The sequence below is a fragment of the Hemibagrus wyckioides genome, linkage group LG07 (genome assembly GCF_019097595.1).
Source record: "Hemibagrus wyckioides isolate EC202008001 linkage group LG07, SWU_Hwy_1.0, whole genome shotgun sequence".
NCBI lineage: Eukaryota > Metazoa > Chordata > Actinopteri > Siluriformes > Bagridae > Hemibagrus > Hemibagrus wyckioides.
The window spans coordinates 27,777,401-27,801,775 of NC_080716.1; the positions used below are offsets into that span (position 1 = coordinate 27,777,401).

The window sequence follows — 24,375 nt, forward strand, 5'->3', positions numbered from 1 at the left end:
AGAGGGGGAGGGAGAGAGAGAGCGAGAAGGGGGGCAAGGGATAGACAAATAGATAGACAGAAAGATAGGAGTAAGGAAAAGATAGACAGATAGATAGACAGAGAGAGAGGAGTAAATTTAAATGTAGGTTATTGATTAAATGTCAATACAAAAGCACAGAAGCCATCACACACCTAACTGCTGTCTCATTAAATCAGTGCAGCTCTGAAGATCATCACCTCGAGTTAAATCTAACTTTACTCAGGAGCACAGAAAGAACATTGAGAGGCACTGCACCATAAAGAGAGTAAAAATAATAATGCATTTCTGGTCATTTCTAGGCAGAACAACATACAGAGATGTCCTAAATAATACATTTAAAATAAATAAATAAAAATATTTGTGGAAAAAAAAGAAATATGTGGAGAAACATTGAGTTGTTGTAATGATTTGGGCCAGAAAGCTGTAAAAAGAAGAGAAACTCTGTCCAAGGAATCTGGTGAGAAATTTAGAAAGACTTTTCAGGAAGACACACGGCTCCTTTAAAGTGGACCGATTTCATTCATTCATCTGGATTTGGTAATGTAAGAAAAACCCCCCATACGTTTTCTTCCAAATGCTTTAAAATAAAATGAAACTCGGGACTGCGGCTCAGAGAGACAGCGCGCGGCTCAGAGAGACAGCGCGCGGCTCAGAGAGACAGCGCGCGGCTCAGAGAGACAGCGCGCGGCTCAGAGAGACAGCGCGCGGCTCAGAGAGACAGCGCGCGGCTCAGAGAGACAGCGCGCGGCTCAGAGAGACAGCGCGCGGCTCAGAGAGACAGCGCGCGGCTCAGAGAGACAGCGCGCGGCTCAGAGAGACAGCGCGCGGCTCAGAGAGACAGCGCGCGGCTCAGAGAGACAGCGCGCGGCTCAGAGAGACAGCGCGCGGCTCAGAGAGACAGCAACGTTGCTTTCCGAGCCGCCGAATCTTTCAGGAAAGAAAATTGCTCTTTAGCCAAATTGGATCCGTGATCAGTTACATAACAGACACAAGCTGTGGCCGGCTTGGCATCGGGAAGAGACTGGCAGTGCGAGAATTCTGTACCGATGCCAAACGCTACGCAGGAAGAGAACGACAGAGAGAGAGAGAGAGAGAGAGAGAGAGAGAGAGAGAGAGAGAGAGAGAGAGAGAGAGAAAGAGAATGAGGAGAGAGAGAACGAGAGAGAATGGAGAGAAAGAATGAGGAGAGAGAGAAAGAGAGAGAGAGAAAGAGAATGAGGAGAGAGAGAGAGAGAGAGAGAGAGAGAAAGAGAGAACGAGGAGAGAGAGAGAAGGAGGAGAGAGACAGAGAGAGAGAGAGAGACAGAGAGAGAAAATGGGCCATGGAGTCAGGGATGAAGTGATGTATGACACACCAGCTCCGCTCCAGCTGTGACCTGCTCTGGATCCTAAATACAAACAAAAACAAAAAAAGGAAAAAACCCAAACCTGGCCTTTCACATGCTCTTAACCTCGGTGCTACTTGCTAACACGCGATGCTCACATGCTAACAAAGCTAGCGTTTCAGCTACAGTGCAGCTCTGACTCCTGACCTGAACGCTCTCCTTAATATTAATCTAATATTCATCTCTTCTCAGCTGATTTGTAAATATCAGACTGTGGGAATATTTGCAGGATTTATGCTAATATCTGGCAACCCCTGACTCTAGACCCTCCATTTCCCCAGACTGACCTCTCGAGCCTCTGTATGGACAGCGCCAGCGTCTTGTTGAGCTCCTCGATGATGCGGCTGGGCACGCTGCCGTACTGCAGCTGGTGCGGGTGTCCGTGATGCCCCCCCAGGCTGCCGTGGTGCATCATGGGAGTGCACTTCCCGGGGTAAGTGGCGAGAGGGCTTGGGGACGAGACGGGCAGCTCCAGACCTCCGGTCGGTACACAGATCATCACTTTCTTAGGAGGAAGAGGTGGAGAGTGTTTCCCCTGAACGCAGGGCAGCTTCAGGGTCTGACATGGCTCTGAGGGAGAGGAAGAGGAGGGAGAGGAAGATCAACAAACATCAGCTGATATCAGTGAATACGTCAACTGCTCTTCTGACAAAGTCCTGGAGCTGTCACAGTCACTTCAGTCTCGAAGAAGAAGAAGAAGAAAAGAAAAAGAATATGGAAAAGAAAGAGAGTCAGAAAAAAAGGGGCAAAAAAGGTAGAAGAAGAAATAGAAAAAAGAAGAAAAGAGGCAGAAGAAAAAAAAAGTTGAAGGAAAAAGAGGCAGAAGAAGAAGAGGAAAAAGTAAGGAGGCAGGAAATACAGGCAGAAGGAAAAATAGAAAACGTAAAAAAGAAAGGAAAAATAGAGGCAGGAAAAAAGGTAGAAGAAATGGAAAAGGAAGAAAAAGAGGCAAAAGAAAAGAGGCAGAAGAAAAACAAAGCAGAGGAAGAAAAAAAAAAAAAGAGGCAGAAGAAGAAATAGAAAAAGAAGAAGGAAAAAAGAGAAGAAGAAGAAGAAGAAGAAGAAGAAGAAGAGATACAGAAGTAAAAAAGAAAAAGGAAGAATGAATAGAAAAAAAGACAGGGAAAGAGGCAGATGAAGAAGAAAAGGAAGAAGAAAGACCTGGCTCTATCCACATCTCCCACATGAACCCTTCAGGATCTGGGGGTTGAAGGGAAGCAGTGGTCATGTGACCCAGCGCTCTACCTCACCTATGCTGTGGTTGATCTGGCGGGTAAAAGGCTTGGGCGGCAGAGCGGGCGGCTGCTTGTGGAAGAGCGCGGCTTTCGCGGGGTTCTCCTGAACCTCGCCTGGAAAAACCACCGATTTCTTAGCAGGCAGAACCAGGGACGACTTCATGGAGGGGTCCTGAGGACAAACGCTGCCTTCCATGGAGGCCCGGAATTCGAGAGGAGCTACAGGAAATGCAGAAACACACCATGTGCTCAGAGGAAGATGATGATGATGAAGAGTGTCGCTGTTACATAACTATTCATTCTCCGTGACGGAGTAAACTGCTGAAATATACAAGATAAAAGTTTAGAGAAAGTTCCACAGGGTCATCCAACTAAACCTAGAGAAAAAAAAAAGCTCCATCATCAGGTTTAGCTTGATGATACCCTCGCGTGAGCCCTTCATTAAACCGCCCCTCCCTCCTTCAGGCCTTCTTTGATCATTTTTTACACAGCATCATTATCTTTAAGAGCCGGAGAGCTGATAGCAGTGTGACAGAAGATGAAGCTGCCCTGAAGACAAGAGCTTCAGATTCCTGATTGAAATCCACGCTGCAGAATGAAACAGAGATGCGGAGAAGATCCTGAGTCTCACAGGCACCGGTTACGCTAGTGTCTATATAGGCATACCATACCCATAACCTTAACGCAATCGACGATCCTAACAGACGATCCTGAGTTACTTAGCAACAAGCTAGCCGGTTAACGTTAGCGATAACTCTGATAGCTGTTTTGCGAATTGCTAAAATGCTAACTAAACCTGCTAACTAAACTCAGCTAAGAAAAGCGGCATCAAGTGTAAACAGGGAATAAACTGGTAAACATATCTGTGTATCAATGTCCCCAGGGTCCTAATTTCCCCCGGATTTATAATCACACATGATAACAAATGTCCTGTGTTCATTATGAGTGATATAAATCTGGGGAACTTAGGACCCTGGGGATATTTATAAAATCAGGAATAAACCATTTTTTTGAGATTGTGGCACGGAGAAGATGTGAACACATTCTGACGCTTTACCTTCTTTCTTTCAGCATGATTTTTTCTTTTATTTGTGTTTTTTTTTCAGCCTTAGCTCCTCCCACTCACCCGCCCCGTGGCCGTCTGTCAGTCCCTGCAGTAGCAGCTCTGTCGCTCGGCTGCTCTCTAAAGGGTTGGGTGTCACACACAGACCGTTCTCCAGTCTCACCTCCTGCTTCACTACAGCCATCCTCGAGTCTGTGTATGTGTGAGAGAGAGAGAGAGACAGACAGAGACCAAGGAGTAAAAAGAGAAAAGAGAAAGAATGACAGAGACAAACAGAATGGGAAGACCAAGAAAATGAGGAAAAGATGGAGGAAAAGAGAGAGAGAGAGAGAGAGAGAGAGAGAGAGAGAGAGAGGGTGATAGGAAGTGAGAGATAGAGAGTGAGACACAAAAAAGTAAAAAGATAGTTAGATAGATAGACAGATAGATAGATAGAGAGAGAGGTGTGTTTGTGTGTAAGATCTAATCAAGCCACTACCATTTCTAAATCAAATCTAATCTGTATAGTTCATTGTTGCCTTGAAAACACACCCCCGCACCCCCACACCCCCGCACACCCCCACCCGCACACAGACGACTAAAAGCATGCAGCCAGTCTGATCTGTAACTGTTCTACAGACTGAGGAAAGAAAATGTACAAAACCAGACAAAGAAAGCTCCCCACACTGTCTGCAGGCACGTCAGCCTGTTATCAGACTCTGAATCAGACTCGCTGAATCTTCACATCAAGAAGTATGAATGAACACAAAGTGTCCAAATCCAACACCACACACCACATCCTCCTCGTTGCTATAGTAACAAATATAATGCAGGGAATCAGAAGGTGGACGTGCCGAAAAAAAAAGAAAAAAAAAAAAAAGAAAGAGAGAGAGAGAGAGAGACGTCTGATCCGACTCCTGGTTTCATTTTACATCAAAACCCCAAAGCCGTACTCGGATCAGATTACTTTAATCAGGGGGACAATGGGAGTACGCTTTTTTGAGACACATACTCGCACAGAGAGGGAGACACATACACAGAGAGAGACATACACACTCAGACAGAAAGAGAGAGAGAGATACTCACACAGAGAGGTAGACACACTCAGAGAGACACACACACTCAGAGAGAGAGACTCAGAGAGGGAGACACTCATACACAGAGACACATACTAACACACAGACACACACTCAGAGAGAGACACACTCACACAGAGAGGGAAACACACACACACACACACACACACACAGACACACACACACAGACACACACACACACTCAGAGAGAGAGACACCCAGAGAGAGAGACACCCAGAGAGAGAGAGACACACTCTTGCACAGAGAGGGAGACACACTCGGAGAGAGAGAGACATACTCACACAGAGAGGGAGACACACTCAGAGAGACACACACACTCAGAGAGAGAGAGAGAGAGAGAGAGAGAGAGAGAGAGAGAGAGACACTCATACACAGAGAGACACATACTAACACACAGACACACACTCAGAGAGAGACACACTCACACAGAGAGGGAAACACACACACACACACACACACACTCAGAGAGAGAGACACTCAGAGAGAGAGACACACTCAGAGAGAGAGACACACTCAGAGAGAGAGACACACTCAGAGAGAGAGACACACTCAGAGACACACACACTCAGAGAGAGAGAGACTCATACACAGAGACATACTCACACAGAGAGACACAACACATACTAACATACAGACACACACACAGAGGGAAACACACACACAGAGGGAAACACACACACAGAGGGAAACACACACACAGAGGGAAACACACACACAGAGGGAAACACACACAGAGGGAAACACACACACAGAGGGAGAGACACACACAGAGAGAGAGACACACACAGAGAGAGAGACACACACAGAGAGAGAGAGACACTCAGAGAGAGAGACACTCAGAGAGAGAGACACACTCTTGCACAGAGAGGGAGACACACTCAGAGAGAGAGAGAGAGAGACATACTCACGCAGAGAGGGAGACACACATACTCGTACACAAAGAGAGAGAGGCACACTCAGACAGAAAGAGAGAGAGACACACACACACACAGACACCTTGTATTCCAGTAAGAACACACTTCAGTTCTGTATACAGGACTGTGTAATATAACAGTGTCCAGTCTGAAAGGTCAATGCTGCTGAATAGACATGACCATACTCACATACACACACACTCAGACAGAAAGAGAGAGAGAGATACACAGAGAGGGAGACACACTCAGAGAGAGAGAGAGACTCAGAGCGGGAGACACTCATACACAGAGAGACACATACTAACACACAGACACACTCAGAGAGAGAGACACTCACACAGAGAGGGAAACACACACACACACTCAGAGAGAGAGAGAGAGAGAGAGAGAGAGAGAGAGAGAGAGAGACTCAGAGAGGGAGACACTCATACACAGAGAGACACATACTAACACACAGACACACACTCAGAGAGAGACACACACAGAGAGGGAAACACACACATACACAGAGAGGGAAACACACACACATACACAGAGAGGGAAACACACACACACACACACACTCAGAGAGACACACACACTCTTGCACAGAGAGGGAGACACACTCAGAGAGAGAGAGAGAGAGAGAGAGACATACTCACGCAGAGAGGGAGACACACATACTCATACACAAAGAGAGAGAGGCACACTCAGACAGAAAGAGAGAGACACACACACACACAGACACCTTGTATTCCAGTAAGAACACACTTCAGTTCTGTACACAGGACTGTGTAATATAACAGTGTCCAGTCTGAAAGGTCAATGCTGCTGAATAGACATGACCATACTCACCTTTCTCAAAGATCTCCTTCAGCACTCCACGTTTGATCAGCTCCTCCCGGCTCTGTCTCGCTGACATCTCTCTCTCCAGAGCTGAGAATACACACACACACACACACACACATTAACTTCATAAACATTCTCCACACACAGCTCCACACAGGAAACATCACTCTGCATGTCTCTATAAAAACACCAACGTATCAGAGCCGGGTCATTACTGTAAACCTGTGTGTTCTTATCCGAGCTGCTGCTGACCAACACCTTCTGACCAATCAGATCAGAAGATCCCACAGAATAGTGGATCATAAAGAGTTTTTTTTATTACTAATAAAACCCAGGATTGTGTTCCACTTCCTGTCCAGTCTCTTTTCACTGGATGCTTCACGTGTAACAAACGTAAACGCCTTCTGATAGAATACAGACTCCAGAACATGAACAAGTGCTTTAGGGCATCTGGAGTAAATTTTTGTTCAGCCACAAACAACAATGACCATCACGCTGTTTCTGTTGGTTTCTGACAGTTTGTGGACGTTCACAACTCCGAGTCACACTTTAGTAGTGGACAGTCTGACCCGCTGCATGAGGAGAGGAACTGAACTCTAATGTTATTGGTGAGATAATTATTATAATTATTATTATTATTATTATTATTATTATAATTATTATTATTATTATAATTATTATTATTATTATAATTATTATAATTATTATAATTATTATTATTATTATTATTATTATTATTATAATATTCTCCCTTAAAATTGATCATGCAGACCAAACTATAGGTCCAATCCATCCATCCATCCATTCCACCCACCCTATCCTATCCATGCCATCCTATCCTATCCCATCCATGCCATCCTATCCTATCCCATCCATGCCATACTATCCTATCCATGCCATCCTATCCTATCCTATCCTATCCTATCCTATCCTATCCAATCCCATCCATGCCATACTATCCTATCCTATCCATGCCATCCAATCCCATCCTATCCATGCCATCCAATCCCATCCTATCCATGCCATCCTATCCCATCCTATCCATGCCATCATATCCTATCCCATCCTATCCATGCCATCCTATCCATGCCATCCTATCCTATCCATGCCATCCTATCCTATCCTATCCATGCCATCCTATCCTATCCAATCCCATCCATGCCATCCTATCCTATCCATGCCATCCTATCCTATCCAATCCCATCCTATCCTATCCAATCCCATCCATGCCATCCTATCCTATCCAATCCCATCCATGCCATCCTATCCTATCCTATGCCATCCTATCCTATCCAATCCCATCTGTGCCATCCTATCCATGCCATCCTATCCTATCCTATCCATGCCATCCTATCCTATCCAATCCCATCCATGCCATCCTATCCTATCCATGCCATCCTATCCTATCCAATCCCATCCATGCCATCCTATCCTATCCAATCCCATCCATGCCATCCTATCCTATCCAATCCCATCCATGCCATCCTATCCTATCCAATCCCATCTGTGCCATCCTATCCTATCCACCCATCCACACACCTATCCACCCATCTACCTATCTATCTATCCATTTATCCATCCATCTCTCCACCTATCTATTCATCCATCTATATATCTGTCCATCTATCCATCTCTATTGCTCAATTTATTTATTCATCTCTATCCATCCATCTCCATCTATTTATTCATCTCTATATCTATCCATCCATCACCATCTATATATCCATCTCCATCTCTAACTATTCATTTATCAATCTACATATCTGTCAATTTATCCATCTCTATCCATCCATCTCCATCGCTCCATCTATTTATTTATTCATATCTATATCTCTCTACATCTAATCCTCTTTATAATCTATACATTTCCAGCTATTCATCCATCTCCATCTATATCAATCTAATCCCATCCATTAATCTCGATTCATCAATTCATTTCTGTCTCTCCAACCATCCATTTATATATCACACTATTTATCCATTTTTATATATTCATCTCTATATATCCATCAATCTCTATCTATCCATCTTTTCTTCAGATTCCACATTCACAACTCACTCACTAGTATCCTGGGACTTTCCCAAAACACTAACAATACAAATGTGTGAACATCGCCAAGAGCCAGTCTTCTTCCCCTCTATCAAAAACAGAGATACACAGTGATGAACATGCCAGTGATGTCCACTAGCAGTGTCACTTATTATCTGTCCATCTGGTCAATTAGGGGTCATCTGGTGTAGGTACAGGGAAGAGTATAATTACAGTACATATAGGAATAACATTCATAAATCTTACATTATTTATCCAATTTAAGTAGCTTTCTATTAAAAAAAAGCACAATAGAGTATTCGAGAAAAACTGCTTTGATGCTGTTGAATGGATAAATTCTACATCACAACTCAAGCAAATGAACTGCAGCTCTAGGAATAAACAACCGATCCCTGAAATCAAGCAAGAAAGTCCATTATTGCGCGCACACACACACACACACACACAGGATAAATGAATTCTGTTTTCAATTCAATGGACAAAAGATACAAAGAGAAAAAAGCCAGCAGGTGCGGCAACGTGCGAAGTCTTACAGTAATGCCAAAGAGCGCTGCAGCCAAGTCTCAGTGCCACGGCTGAGCTATTTTAAGAGCGTGGCAGCTGAGGGACTTTATCTCCATCCCCCCTACTACCACACCGCGCCCTCTGAAACACGCCACTTTTTGTCACATTAGTAATTCCAAAAATCTGCTTATGCAAATAAGGAACAAGTTAAGAAAGTGAAAAGTGGAGAATTCTGCTTGCTGTGCACAAATCTCCCCTGCAGGCTGGAGAAATAATACGAACTACACTAGCAGAGGAAGAGTGTGTGTGTGTGTGTGTGTGTGTGTGTGTGGTATATGCACTATGCCCAAGACTATACTGGATGTCTATGCATTAATAGAAAATGCATATAGAAAAGGTTAGCAAACTCACCTAAATGAGTGAGAAACAGTTAGAGATTAAATGGTAAGCATGGGACAAAACGTCCCGCACCATCACTTGGTACTAATCCCACCAGCACATACAACCGTCTCTGTCCTGTGTGGTGCTGGGCTCATATCCTAGACCATACTGCTGCTTGCAGTCCTGCACATTTGGACATTTTTATTCGCATGATGCACTTTTTACTGCACAGTCTAGCTACTTCACAACAATACTGCCTGGACCAAAATGTCAGAGGTTGGAATAAATGGAGGAACTAATCATTTAATACAGCTATTAAATGGACAAACTTCAATGGTAATATTGGCAATAAATTGTGAGACCAACTGACAATGAAATAACAGGTGGGGACAAACTGGTGGGGATAAGCAAAACATTTTGGACAATGGTAAGACTAATTGGAGGGCCTAAATAACAGGTTAGAACAATGAAAGGTGAGCCGAAACGGCAGATGGACTTAATGGTAATAGTTGTACTGAAAAGTAGGACCAAATAACATGACACTGGGACAACGACAATGGACAACTGACAATGGAAACAATTCAGACAAATGGTGAGACTAAATAATAATAGATGGATTCAAATCGTGGGACTAAATTAGTTGGCATAAATAACTGGACTAGCGAGCCTCCTGGTGGTCCAGTGGAAGGATCCTGTGCTCTCATTGCCGTGGCCTGGGTTTGATTCCCGGACAGGGAGCTAACCCAGCCACTGAAGAGTTAACACTCAGTGCCGGTCCCAAGCCCAGATTAAATGGGAGGGTTGTGTCAGAAAGGGCAGCCGGTGTAAAACCTGTGCCAAAATCGAAACATGCAGACCAAACGATCCACTGTGGCGACACCGAACAGGGATTGGGAATGCTGGGACCAAATGGTAAAAGATTGACCATATGGTGGAAATTAATGTTGGGACTAGCTAATAATAATTGGACTAAACTATGACAGGTATAAATAGTACTACTGGGACTAAATGGTAATAGGGGAAATAAATTGTGGGACCAAATGATGGCAGTTGAACTGAACTGAACTGTGGAATAGTGATACCAATTGCTGATATTGGGAGCAAATGGTCAGACCAATATGAAACTAAATGGTGACATTAAATGGTAATAGATGTACTAAAAGGTAGGACCAAATCATGGGACACTGGAAACATTCTGGACACACAGTGAGACTAAACATCAATAGTTGGATCAAATGTTGGTACTGGAATAACTGGATTTAGTGGGAATGGTGGAATAGCATGTGGGACTAACTGCGAAAGTTTGGCCTAAACGGCAGGAATAAATGCTAAAAAGGTAGACTAACGTTCAACGCTTGGACTAAACTGTAAAGGCTGGACTAAATGGTGCAACTAATAAATGGTGGAATGAATGATGCTAAATTGTGCCAAAACAAACTTTCCTTATTTACATCAGGCATTTTAGGAATCAAGTTCAAAACATTATACATGTATAAGTTAAATAATCTATAAAAGCAGATATTCGATTCTATATTGCTCTGCGTCTTCACCATAAACATGATAAAAGTGGGACAATTTCATAAGCTTAGATTCTTAGTATTTTCTGGGAAGTTATCCAGTCCCTTTCCTAATCCATTTCCACTTTGCTGCAGGACTACACAAGTAGAAGCGGCTGCTAAACATCTCCTGTAAAATTCAATAAGGTTCTAATTCAGCCCATCTGTAAGAAATGGGTTTGTTTTCACCATCATCATCACACTCATGGTCATTCGGAGGAACAATCTTTACCGAAAACGGGGGAAGCATGAGGATATAAAGGAATGAGATATTGGGCTCAGCATCTTGTAAACCAGGTAAATGTCAAAGTCTATAAAAGAAACCATCTTGAATAGACCCCATTCAAACTCAAAGAATGAGGCTACAAAATCTTGTGCCAAGAATACACCGTCCTCTGGGTCATGATACCTTCGCTACGGCTCCCGGAGTTCTCCCAGATGGTGCGGATGTGTTGGTTTGCACAGCATACACGCATAGAAATTGATCTGTATTCCAGTTCATGTGAATTCATTTGAATTATGACTATTAATGAGTTCTCACAGTTTCAAATGTCTGTCATGACCAGGATGCCAGATGTAGATCATTCAGGCAGGTGAGGTCCAAATCAAATGTCACTGACTGTTAATCAGTGAATCAGACTCTGTGATTCAGAACCTTCTGCATGTTACATGATCTACCAGCCCTTCTCAAAACAGTCGTTCTGCCAGGTTAGAAATTTCAAGAGTAATTAGCAAGAGGTGTATGATGTAACTCGGCTAGCTAAACTGCTTGTATGGTACATTATGGGATGTTATGCAAGGCCTCGGGCTGCACATGAGACAGGAAGGCATGTTTTTTTGGGTTAGCATGTTCTCCGGAAGCTCCTCAGAGAACAAACTGGGCTCTTTAAAAATGCAAATCTCAGCCAGAAATGGTGTAATATAGAACATTCTGGAACGATTCATAAGGATGGTCCTATATTTCCTGATTCAAAAGAACTGAATGAAATAATCTGAAACAGGAGTAAATAGAAATAAGAGGTTGTACTAGATGCTAACAGTGGGACAAAATGCTTTAATAAAAGTTATAGATGTTTGGATCTAAGCAAAGAAGAAAACTTGAACTAAACAGTGGGCCAAATTATAATGAGTGGACCAAATGAAATGAATGCTAACAGTAAACAAATGCACAATGCTAATGGTTGGACCAAATAGTAAAGTATTTTTTAAAAATAAAATATTGTGATGGTAAAAGTGGGACTAAATGGTTGGGTCTAAATGGCAATACTCTGATACTTTAATGATAAATGTTGAAGCTTGGACTAAATGATAATACTTGGAGCAAATAGTGGGACTAAATATTGTAGGTTGGGTTAAACAGTCAGGTTAAATGTTGTAGGTTGGACTAAATGATAGTACTTGGAGTAAATGGTGGGATTAAATGTTGATCGTTGGATTAAATAATAATACTTGGAGTAAATAGTGGGATTAAAAGTTGTACTAAATGATAGTATTTAGAGTAAATGGTGGGATTAAATTCTGTAGGTTGGACTAAATGATAGTACTTAGGAATAATGGTGGAATTAAATGGAACTAAATGCAGAATTAAATGTTAATGGCACAGCCAAATGGAAACAGTGGAACTAAATGGTAACAGTTGAACTACATGTAGAAGTTGAAGTAAATAGTGGAAATAAATAGTAACCAAGTGGTTGGCCTACATCTTGGGACTAAATTGGAAACAGCTGGTCTAACTGCTAATTACGGATCGAAACGTTTGGGCTAAATAGTAAGAGTAAATTGTCTTACACAGTGATGCTGTAATTGCACATGAACTCTACTAAATCTTTCCAAGTTCTTATATAAGCACACATTTTTGATTGAAATAAAATATATAAACTTGGCTAATCTCAGGACCTAGCGAACGAACACATGCCTTATAAGACAACAACAATACACACAAGATATCAACATGATTCTGCAGATGAAAGATGTCATGCACACAAACATTTACTTTCCCCAAGTGACTCTGGAGATTGAAAGTAAACCAACAGCTCATGTCTAGCATTTAATAACTGCTGAAGTAAACTGTAAAAAAAAAGAAATGGCAGTGATTCATCCTAGTTCATTTTCTTTCCAATCGCATTTTCCACAGACGACTCACGAAGACTTTAGGTCAGATCCACCAACAGATATATGTAAGAGAAGCTCATAGAAAACAGAGACTTGTCGTTGCGAGAGGAAAAAAAAAAAAAAAAAAAAATCACATTACATTTTTATATATTTTATTTATATATATATATATATATATATATATATATATATATATATATATATATATATATATATATATATATATATATATATATATATATATATATATGAGTCAGAGAGCCAGTCATCAGAGCAAATGTCTAATACAAAAGAACACCACAGAGCACAGATTATCCAAAGCTATTCAGTTTGAAAGCATCATTGTTTTTCCACAAAGACTGACTGAGTTTTGATAATGACCTCTTCAGGAAGTGGGATACAGAAATGTACACTATTAAGATATAGCAAATTTAATAGAAACCCACCAACCTAAAGTCATCAAAACATGGTGCTACATGTTAAGCTTATTTTACTGGATTGAAAATGATTTTATTTATAGTTCTTCACTCCTCATACGTAGTGTAGTATTTGCATGGTTGTGACCCAAATTAGAGAAGAGCTCTACTTCTGAGAAGGTCACACTGCTGATGAATTCAAGGTTCAACACCATTTTATTTTCCAGACTCGCATGCATTGGAGATTTAGGAGGTTTATTAAACCAGTGTACAAATGATGGTAAATATATATTTGTGATTATTTCTTCACCAAGATTAATAAGCAGAGATAAGAGTTAATCGGTATCGATCACTGATACAGATACAGATATCAGGTACACTCATTTTCCATTTGCAAGAGAGTCTAGTGTTCATCGCCGTGTTAATGAATGAAATGGCATGGACAATCTGAGCAGCATTAGTAAGCGTAGTGACTAAAACTGAACACAGTGTCGTGCCATGAGCAAATTCACTTCAGATTAGCGAGCATGGAGCCACGTACATCCAAATCCATTACATCATTTGCTTTCAAGACCAAAGCTAGGAAGACTTATAAGATCATTTGTTCATTCCCTATTTCCTAGGTTAAGGACTTTTATACAGGTGTATTGATAAATCATGATAAGATTTGGAAAACTTCTGTATGGCTAGTCAAGAAACTCTTCCCAATCTTCGAACAGATTCATGTTTTAATTGCATTAAAGGTAGGATTGCTGCTATTTGTGGTGGTGGTGGTGGGGGGGGTAAGGTTAAGAGTACAAATGAAAACCCTGAGCCCTCCTGCAGTTTCACAAAGCCAACAAAATGTCATGCTAACTACAGAAACGATTAGCAAGGAAAACAAATCTATAAACATGCAACTTCTCATAATGAGATAGAATATAAAGGATATAAAGAAATGATGGGGGGGTGTCTATAAAATGACTGACAAGACCATGATCTAAATACAAACAAACTTCCAGAAGGAAAAACAAAAGAAAAACTGGGATTTTCACACCTTTAAATTTTTTTAAATCAAGAAATGTTAAGCTGTTGTACAGTAGGACGCCATCTGTCATTCACTAGCATCCAATATGTAGGCTATAGTATCACAGCCAAGATAGAGAGAGAGACAGAGAGAGAGAGAGAGAGAGAGAGAGAGAGAGAGAGAGAGAGAGAGAGAGAGAGAGAGAGAATACTGGCGATCAGCCTGGAAGGAGCATTATGATGCTGTTTATGAATTTACATATTCCATGTTAACATTAGAAACATAATCGCTAAATATATTTAAAAGCTTGCATTGGTCCTTACAATGTTTATCCTTTACACAAATTCCTTTGTATGACTGCACAGGAAGTGGTGGTAAAAAAAAAATGCAAAAGAGACAATTTTAAGTGGTTTTTAAGGTCACAGGTAAGATTCAGGCTAAACTGACAATGTAGGTCAAATCAATTTGCATAACAGTATAAAGAAAAGGCAATCTAGCAGACAAAAAAACAAGAACATGACATTTAAGTGACAGAAAAACAAGCTGAAAGGGAAAAAACACTCTGTTGTGACTGTTTTCTCCTGGTGCCTGTGCACTGTTTGCCATAGAGGGTGTCTAAAATGCATTTGAGTCACATCCTTGTCTCAAGCATGTTTTTCCAAGGCTGTAAATACAAGAGGCTTTACCACTTTTATTAAGGCCGGTACTTATGAACCACTTGTCATGAGACACCAATCGGGGAAATGATAGAGATCAACCAAAGGACTAGAGCTGATGAGTTCAGCACCACCATGACTCTAATCCTGAAACACTCCAATCTCATCTTCTGACCCACAACCCTTTATTTTGGTAGAACTTGGTCTTTATTCTTCAAAAAACCTTACCAACCCTAACATTATCCCAATCTCCCATCTACTTTCCTATAACAGCCATGGGAGCAAATACACAACCACCACAACCCCAAGTACTGGCCATTATTGTTTTTCTATTTCTAACCCATTTCCACTGTTTAAAACTGTGGTACCTCATCCAATCTAACAGCCAAATCAGTCATCATGTAGTATACAAGAAGGAAAAAGTTAGAGGTGTTGATCTGATAGAGCCCCCCGATTACCCTTGATCAAAAAAAAATCTGGCCGGTACATTTGCTCCGTTTAACTTTGTCCAAATCAACACAATGTCCTTTTTTCAGTCTGGTTGGTATTGTGGAATTCTCATTAAGAGTTCTTTTTGAAGGTGGACCACGTTGCAGATTCCACCAAGTAGACGGAGGTCTTGTTTAAGTTTGCCTCAAATTCACTCCTTGTGTTCCTTCTTTAGTTATTATCCATCACAGCTAGGATCATCTCAAGACAGGTGAAGGAACAAAAGGCTTAAGCAAAATCTTCGTGGTGGAAGAATCGGAGACATCGCTGGCACACATAGATCTGGCCTTGACCAACTGCCTTACTGCAGAACCCATCAAGACCACCGGAAAATGCCAAGCTGGCTAACAACCACAGAATACTACAGCTGCAAAAGTAGTCAACCTTCATTCAATGCTAATCACGTTGAACGTCTGTGATGTTTCTAACACTGTGGGATCAGACCGATTTACTGACTGATTGAACGCTTAATTGATTCAATGGCTGATTGACAGTCTGTCACCGCTCCAGTGGCGTCTGCTGCCAGTCACAGCAACAGCAGTTGGTTTTTACCGATGAGTCAGTTCGAGATTCACACTCTCCTCTCAGCTCTGCACCAAGAGTCAATTCACAGCCCTCAGAGAATTGACAAAAAAAAAAAAAAAAAAAAATCAACACCAGCCCACGAAACCCAAATCCTTCCTTTGCAAGTCCAGCACACATTTCCCACAGCTGTGTATGAGAAAGCAGGACAGGCTGTCAGACATTACCTCAAATGTTTAAAAAAAAAAAAAAAAAAAAAAGATTGAATGGAATAATACTTAATTTTGGATATTTTGGGGCTGATGATTTAAGTCTGTGGTTCCATGGATGTGCACACTCAAGAAAAAATTGATTCCTTTAAGGTTCTTAGTAAAGGATTCTTAGCTTCCTTAGGAAAGCCTATTCAGAAAGCCTTTTTGTCAAGGCTTTACCCAACGGTTCCCTAGAACCCATAGAAGACGTTCTCAACCCTGGGCTTGTACTTTTTGTAGGATTTTCCTATCCAGACACATCCATGCTGCCTCTGGAATGACCAGTTACTGAGCTGATTAGTTTTCTGGCACTATGTAGCTCAGGGTAACTCAGGTCCACTTTTCAAAACCATTGAGAAATCGAACACAATCCTGCAAATATTTCCAGATCTGTATCATTTGGCAGTAGATCTGTGGTGCCAAAGAAATATTTTTGTGGTTCCCTGCTATAAACAGCAAGCCAAGCTGGTAACCTCCAGGCTTTGTTACCCTCAAACTGGTAACTTCAAGCACTTCTTTTCCCAACACCTTGTTGTGTCTCAATAGATCAGGTGTAGTTTTCCTTAGGGTGGCCTTTGAATGGTTAAGTGGTAGGATCTATGATTGAATATGGGTTCCCCTACATTCCACTGGTACTGGTACTGGTACACCTCCCTCTGGATCAAACATGTACACTGAGTGCTTCTTCTCCCAACAACTCATTGTGTCTCAATGAATTAGGTGTAGTTTCACCAGTGGTGGACTTCAGGGGTAATTTGTCTTTACTGATGAGTTCTACAAATGAATACCCCCCCCCCAACACCTCATCTCACCTACCAGTTCTCTGCATCAAATAAGCTCTCCGAGCAATTCTTCTCCCAGCACCTTCCTTGCTGTGTCTCAGTGGCTCAGGTGTGGGGTGGTCTTGTAATGTTAGTGATTAACTGACAAGATCTATGATTGAATATTGGTTTCCCCAGACAACCATTGGCTCAAACAACCACACAGAGCGCTTCTTCTCCCAACACCTTGCTGCGTCTCATTAGACCAGGCATAGCTTTACCAGGGGTGGTCTTGTAATTTAAGTCATTACTGATGTGATCTATGATTGACAATTAGTTCCCCCTCACAAACCCACCCCTCGACCACCCCCCCGCCCTCATCTCGCCCACCGGTTCTCCGGATCAAACGAGCTCACCGAGCACTTCTACTCCCAATACCTCGCTGTGTCTCAATCGATCAGGCATCACACAAGTGAAAAGCCCTTGTGTTTTCCTCTTCTACCTGGCCCTGATGGTTCTGGTTCGCTGCAGCACATACATCAAAGCCTGGGTAAAAATAGCCGACTGGGAGAAAACACTAACGCTTTGCCTGCATCGATTCTCCGCTACCGACACTGCTACTGCTGCTGCTGTTTCCTCCACCAGCCTGCAGCAGAGCTGACAGCTTAACCCACATTCTTCCTGCCGTCGCTAGCTCGGGAAATGGAGTAGGACAAATGCCCTGGTTTTACGCATTCCCTTTTTGTAAGATCACTGCGGATCTTTATGGAAATCACATTACTTTTTGTCGTAATGGAAAGCAATCATGTGAAGCACTTCAAAAGTGCTGATCTTGATGCAGCAGAGAAGATAAACCAACAAAACCACAGTATATTGAAAAATAAAAATCGAGGAATAAATTAAAACAGAAGGGAACTGAAACCCACAGGGGGTTTGATGTATAGTTCTTGCCCACAGGATGCTAAATGCAGCTCTCAATTCTCTGCACTATTGATTCAGCTGTGCAGGCTATTTTTAAACAGCATGGATGCTATTCGAGGTTACCAGTGTGAGTGTGATAGTGGGATCCATGACCCTGTGCTTGGGAAGATGGTGAGACTGAAGTCTAAAAGTCTCAAAAAAAAAAAACTTTATAAAAGCTTCACTGTGCAATGGCACAGTTCTGTGAATCAACAGCAAGCGAACCGAATAGAGGTTCTATAGAGAAGCTGAGATTTACACGATTGTCTATGGCGTACATGATCGGATCTGGGTTATCGGATTGTTCACGAGCGAACAGGCAATCTGACATAACGCATGTTCAGGTTGGGAAGAGTAACAGAGCTTCATACAGTCATTGATTATTTTCCCGTAACACCACACCCCTCTGAGCGTTTTATTTCATCCTGTTTAACAGGCTGCTGGAATTTTAAAGAAAGTGTCCGTGATACCGGAAAACATAATTAAACAGCGTCTACTCGTAGCGATGCCAGCAAGAGGCTAAATGACTCATGTAGAAGCACAGCACTGGCTTCTAATCACACCGATCAATTTTACTGTACATGCGAATGCACTTGATGTTATTAGCACTACTGTAGCACTTCCCCTCATCTCAGGAGAGCCTCAAACCCAACTCAAGACCGCTAAAAAAAAAAAAAAAAAAAAGAAGAAGAATCAAGTGTGTCTAAATCTGGAGTGCAGTAAAAACACACTCTTCCTCCCACCTGCTGAGGTCTGCTTGAACTTCTCGCTCTTCTTCTTCCTCCACTTCCAGGGCTTAAAAAGTCGGCCGAGCGTGGCGAACTTGCTCCTGCGGCGAATCGGCGGCGTGTGCGTGCCGGAGACGAGCGACTCGGAACGCATGGCGGCCAGTCGCTCCACCTCCTCCGCTGGAGAGGAAAAAGAAAACAGGAGATAAGGAAGATTAGGATTTTTCTCATATAATGATGCTGAAACCTACAAGGAAACCTTATATCTGAAGTGCGATCCTGCGGCGTTTTCCTCGACCCTTAAGTTAAACATCGCTGGTAGACGTTAAAGAGGCTTCTTTTTAACATTATAAACATAAATACTACCAAGCTGACTTCATCTCCAGTTTAAACGCATTTTCACTGCGTGTACTGCTTCATATATATTCAGATTTGTGGGTGTGGCTCCAAGTGAAGCCTAATCCTCAGCTACATCACTCCAGTTCATAACCAGAGATCTGCACAGGACTGTTTTCTTTTCTTTCTTTTTTTTTTGTTATCCAGCTCATGTAATTATTATATTTATCAGTAGAAGTCCGTTCCAGGCTGCTTTAAAGCACTTCAGCCAGGTAATAAAGTGTAAACACACTATGCAGCGATACACAAGTTTATCTGAGCACTGGACCTCCAGTTTACTTTTCCTGTCGCATCCCATAGGAACCCAGTCTCCTGCATCTCATGAAGACCTTTTCACGATATAAACTCTTGGTAAACACAATCCTTATGGGTTATGTAGTGAATGAATTCATCCTAGCTCTGACATTTCTCACTGTAGATTCCTAAACCCCGCCTCTACTTATTTGCATATTTGCTGCTTCAGCAATCCTGAATGGATAAATCCAGCACCATTCTTTCACTGATATTTCAGTGGGCCTCCTTTCTACAGTACTCACTTCCGTCACGTTCGGTGTTTAGCCGCATGACTCCATCTACCGAGCTTGCCACGTCCTGGTTTTTTCACACGCTGTTCAGTCTCTGATTTCATGTTTGTTGCTAAGCAACTTGCCGTAACATCCTAACACCACATGGTTTCACACTGTACACGTTCAGCACCATGATGTGACGTTAACACTGTAAACGTTTCATAACCCCGCCTCTAAAGTCCACGTGTGGAACCTTACAAGTGCGGTTTAGAACGAGGAGGTTGAGAAGAACGCCGTAGCTCCTCTTCATATGCGTGTTAGCGTTCCATTTAAAACTCACAATCTGTTCGTTCAGGATGACGCATCATACTCAGTTACGTCTCTGATCTGTAGAGAAAGCAGCAGCATGATCTTCCTCAAAACACCAAAGACTAAAGATTATCTTCCTCAGCTCTCTTCTGCCAGCATTTTTACTGCTTCCTGTTCAAAACAGAGTTCATTTTAATGTCCTTTTCTTTTTTATTTGTTTATAAAGCTATAAAAGGGAAAGCAGCTTCAGTGTAACTGAATAAGATCCACATTGATGTCTGAGATCATCCAAAACACACAGGATTACTTTCTGTTCCGAGAAGTAGAAGAAAAAGAAGGGGGGGAAAAAATAAACAGAAAATAGATTTCATCTATAAATCGTGTTTTAAGGCGTCTGGCAAAAAAATGTTTGCAAATTACTTAAAGAAAAAGAAAAATAGCTTAAAACCTTTCTTGTCTGTTAGGTTTTTTTTTTTAAATTCTATTTATTTATTTATTTATTTATACATTTGTTCCATTTTTTGACATGAATGATTTTTTTGTATTAGGTCTAAATTGTATTTACATACATTATTATTTTTTAAATATATTTTTTAAATATTTTATTTCATATTTTAAAAATCTACAATGCAGTGCTTTAACTAATTATTCCTTAATATATTATTTTTCTTTGTAAATTAATGTTCATTATTATTATTATTATTATTATTTCTAATATTATTATTATTATCCACATCATTAATAATCACACTGCTTGTCACAGGGCTTCCAGCCAGACTTGCAAAGGGCAAGCATTTTCTCACGACTTACAAAATTTTGGCTCATAAAATTGTCTTGTGAAATCACTCCTCAGTTAGAGCAAGTTTTATTTCCAGCATTTTTTATTCAAGTTGAAGTTTTATTTATTTATTTTAGTTTATAACTTCCTGAATTAAAGTAAAGTAAAGTAAACACACAATATTCTCACCTAAATGAACAGACTTGATCTCAGCATCACACAAAAGAAAGAAGGGATTTCAGATAAACCTCACACACGCTGTATATTGTGGATCAGTACGTTTTGTAATCTTTTATCCGACACTTGACTGCTTCCCAGTGGGATCACAGAGATCCATCGGGCTTCAGAGAAAGAATTTGGCCAAATATACCAAAGTTGCTCTGGAGGATTTTTTGCAAAACGACTCAAATCAGGAGGATTAGTCGATTCATTTCCCACGTTTTTCGGAATGACGGAGGATGACACAAATGCAGCTTTAAAGGACTCTTAAACTTTGTTCCAAAAACATTTACGAAAGACGATAACTCGTATTTGTTTTTCTTTGTCAAAAATTTTTGAACATTCTCTCCAAACTCTGACCATCCAGACATCACTAAAAAAAAATTTTTAATTTTCTTTAGAAAGTCAGAATTATTCCCACTTTATCATGATTCCTCCATTTAACCTCATACACACTAGAACAAAAATATCATTTCTTCAGCACCTAAAAATTCAGAACTTTTGGCTGCATTTATCATATATTTATCATGTGTGTGTGTATATATATATATATATATATATATATATATATATATATATATATATATATATATATATATATATATATATATATATATATATATATATATATATATATACACACATATACACACACACACACACATACACACACTTTAAAAAAAGATAAGCTCCCTGATCGTAGCTCTCTTTTTTCACCTGGCTGTTACAATTTAGGATAAAATAAGTAAATTTAAAAAAGCCGAGACGTTCATCACCACCAGAAGAGTAGGAGAGTTGCAGATGCAACTAAAAGTAGGCCAAAGCCACAAATCTGGAAACACGTCCATCCATCACTAATGCTCAAATTTCTCCTTCAAACATCTCACTAAAGCATCCTAGCTTCACACGGCTTTTTTAAAAAAAAAAGAAGCAGGATTCCAATACAATCTGAATTCCGAAGAGAAGAGAAGAGAAGAGAAGAGAAGAGAAGAGAAGAGAAGAGAAGAGGAGAGGCATTAAAAAAAATCATCAAACGCCTCATGTCATTAAAAACAAATCGTGTTACACTTCACACTGCATAGCAGGCTGGAGCTTCAACAATAAACCGACCTGTGACACACACACACACACACACACACACACACACAAGGACATTTGAATGATTTTGGCATTAAAGGCAAGGAAAGCGCTCATCTAAATAAACAAACAAACAAACAAACAAACAAACAAAAACAAACAAATAAATAAACAAATAAATAAATAAATAAACAGGCTCAGTGACGCGTGAGCATGAAACGCACATAACGCGAAACTGCGTTTTTTTTCCTTCACCTCATTTGCTCACATTTGCATTGCATTCATGTACTTCAGTGCTACTGATGATGAAGGATAAGGATAGTATTGGGAATGATGATGATGATGATGGTGGTGGTGATGAAGGGGAATGATGATGTTTTGCACCGCAGCATGGAGAGACTCACCGTCTTGCGCTTCGGAGGCGCGGCTGCAGTTGCCACAAATGTGCTTGATTTCTTTCCCGATGTGGCAGTGAATGATGAAGGGCACGGTGCCGTGCTGGTGCTGCTGTTTCCGGGGATCCGTGTTCCCCTTTTTACCGTTTAGATTCATCATCCTGACCAGGCAGAAGCCTTTCTGCTTGGCCTTGTGCGCAGGGACCGGAGGCGGCGCGGGCGCGGTAATGCTGCTGGTGCTGCTGGTGGTGACGGTGACGGTGGTGTTGGTGGTGTATCCGCCGTTAAAGCGGCTCCCGGGGGCGCAGGCCGCCATACCAGAGCTCGCTGACTTCAGCATGGAGGACAAACCGATCGGTAGCGCGTCTCTACGCAGAAATATGGCTTCTTCTTCTTCTTCTTCTTTAAAAAAAAAATCCAATGATTTCCGCCGCGAATCCCACACCACCTTCCGATGTCCCTACCGCTTACCGAAAACGCACCTGAGATCTCATTTCGGATTTTCTAGCACAGGTGAGCGCTGGAGTAAAAAAAAAGAGAGAGAGAGAGAAAAAGAAAGAGCTGCCTGTGATCCGGTGTTTCAGCGCAGCACTAAAACCGCAGCAGCTCCGCTCCCTGCTCTAATAACCAGGAGTGATTCACCAAGGAGTCGGTTCCTTCTGAACGACTCTTTTGAGGTAGTCGATGAATCGATTGGCACACACGGATGAATCCTAAGCTCGCTCGCTCTTTTTCTTTCTTTCTTTCTTTCTTGTTCCCTTACCCCTATCCTTCCTTTCTTTCTTTCTTTCTTTCTTTCTTTCTTTCTTTCTTTCTTTCTTTCTTTCTTTCTCTCTTTCTTTCTTTCTTTCTTATTCCCTTACACCTATCCTTTCTTTCTTTCTTTCTTTCTTTCTTTCTTTCTTTCTTGTTCCCTTACCCCTATCCTTCCTTTCTTTCTTTCTTTCTTTCTTTCTTTCTTTCTTTCTTTCTTTCTTTCTTTCTTTCTTTCTTTCTTTCTTATTCCCTTACACCTATCCTTCCTCCCTCCCTTCTTTCGTTCTTTCTTTCTTTCTTTCTTTCTTTCTTTCTTTCTTTCTTTCTTTTTTATTTTCTTACCCGACCTTTTCTTTCTTGCTTTCTTTCCCCTTTATCCTTTTTTATATGTTAATTCCTTCATGTATATTTTTTATCTATTTATATTTTGTCGCCTATATGCACTAATGGTTTCTGTTGTCTCTTGCTTAACAAAGAGTTTTAAAGTCAAAGTCTTTCTTTCTTTCTTTCTTTCTTTCTTTCTTTCTTTCTTTCTTTCTTTCTTTCTTGTTCCCTTACACCTATCCTTCCTTCCTTCCTTCCTTCCTTCCTTCCTTCTTTCTTTCTTTCTTTCTTTCTTTCTTTCTTTCTTTCTTTCTTTCTTTCTTTCTTTCTTTCTTTCTTTCTTTTTCTTGTTCCCTTACACCTATCCTTCCTCCCTCCCTTCTTTCTTTCTTTCTTTCTTTCTTTCTTTCTTTCTTTCTTTCTTTCTTTCTTTCTTTCTTTCTTTCTTTTTTATTTTCTTACCCGACCTTTTCTTTCTTGCTTTCTTTCCCCTTTATCCTTTTTTATATGTTAATTCCTTCATGTATATTTTTTATCTATTTATATTTTGTCGCCTATATGCACTAATGGTTTCTGTTGTCTCTTGCTTAACAGAGTTTTAAAGTCAAAGTCTTTCTTTCTTTCTTTCTTTCTTTCTTTCTTTCTTTCTTTCTTTCTTTCTTTCTTTCTTTCTTGTTCCCTTACACCTATCCTTCCTTCCT

The 24,375-nt window shown here is 41.0% G+C and overlaps 1 protein-coding gene across 3 annotated transcripts in view; it reads right to left on the minus strand.

Moving 5' to 3' along the window:
- The window catches only part of LOC131356717 (phosphatase and actin regulator 1-like), a 112,267-nt gene that overhangs the window by 41,566 nt on the left and 46,326 nt on the right, over window positions 1-24,375 (minus strand). The window contains exons 1-6 of one of the 3 annotated variants that reach the window (XM_058395902.1): window positions 22,604-23,321; window positions 18,930-19,094; window positions 6,529-6,609; window positions 3,768-3,896; window positions 2,657-2,860; window positions 1,694-1,976 (exon numbers count right to left, since the gene is read on the minus strand). In XM_058395902.1, the coding sequence (XP_058251885.1) occupies window positions 1,694-1,976; window positions 2,657-2,860; window positions 3,768-3,896; window positions 6,529-6,609; window positions 18,930-19,094; window positions 22,604-22,934 (1,193 nt within the window). In that variant the 5' untranslated portion in view covers window positions 22,935-23,321. Of the gene's footprint in view, window positions 1-1,693; window positions 1,977-2,656; window positions 2,861-3,767; window positions 3,897-6,528; window positions 6,610-18,929; window positions 19,095-22,603; window positions 23,322-24,375 lie in introns of those variants that run through there. The other 2 variants (XM_058395904.1, XM_058395903.1) reach the window with 2 other exon arrangements.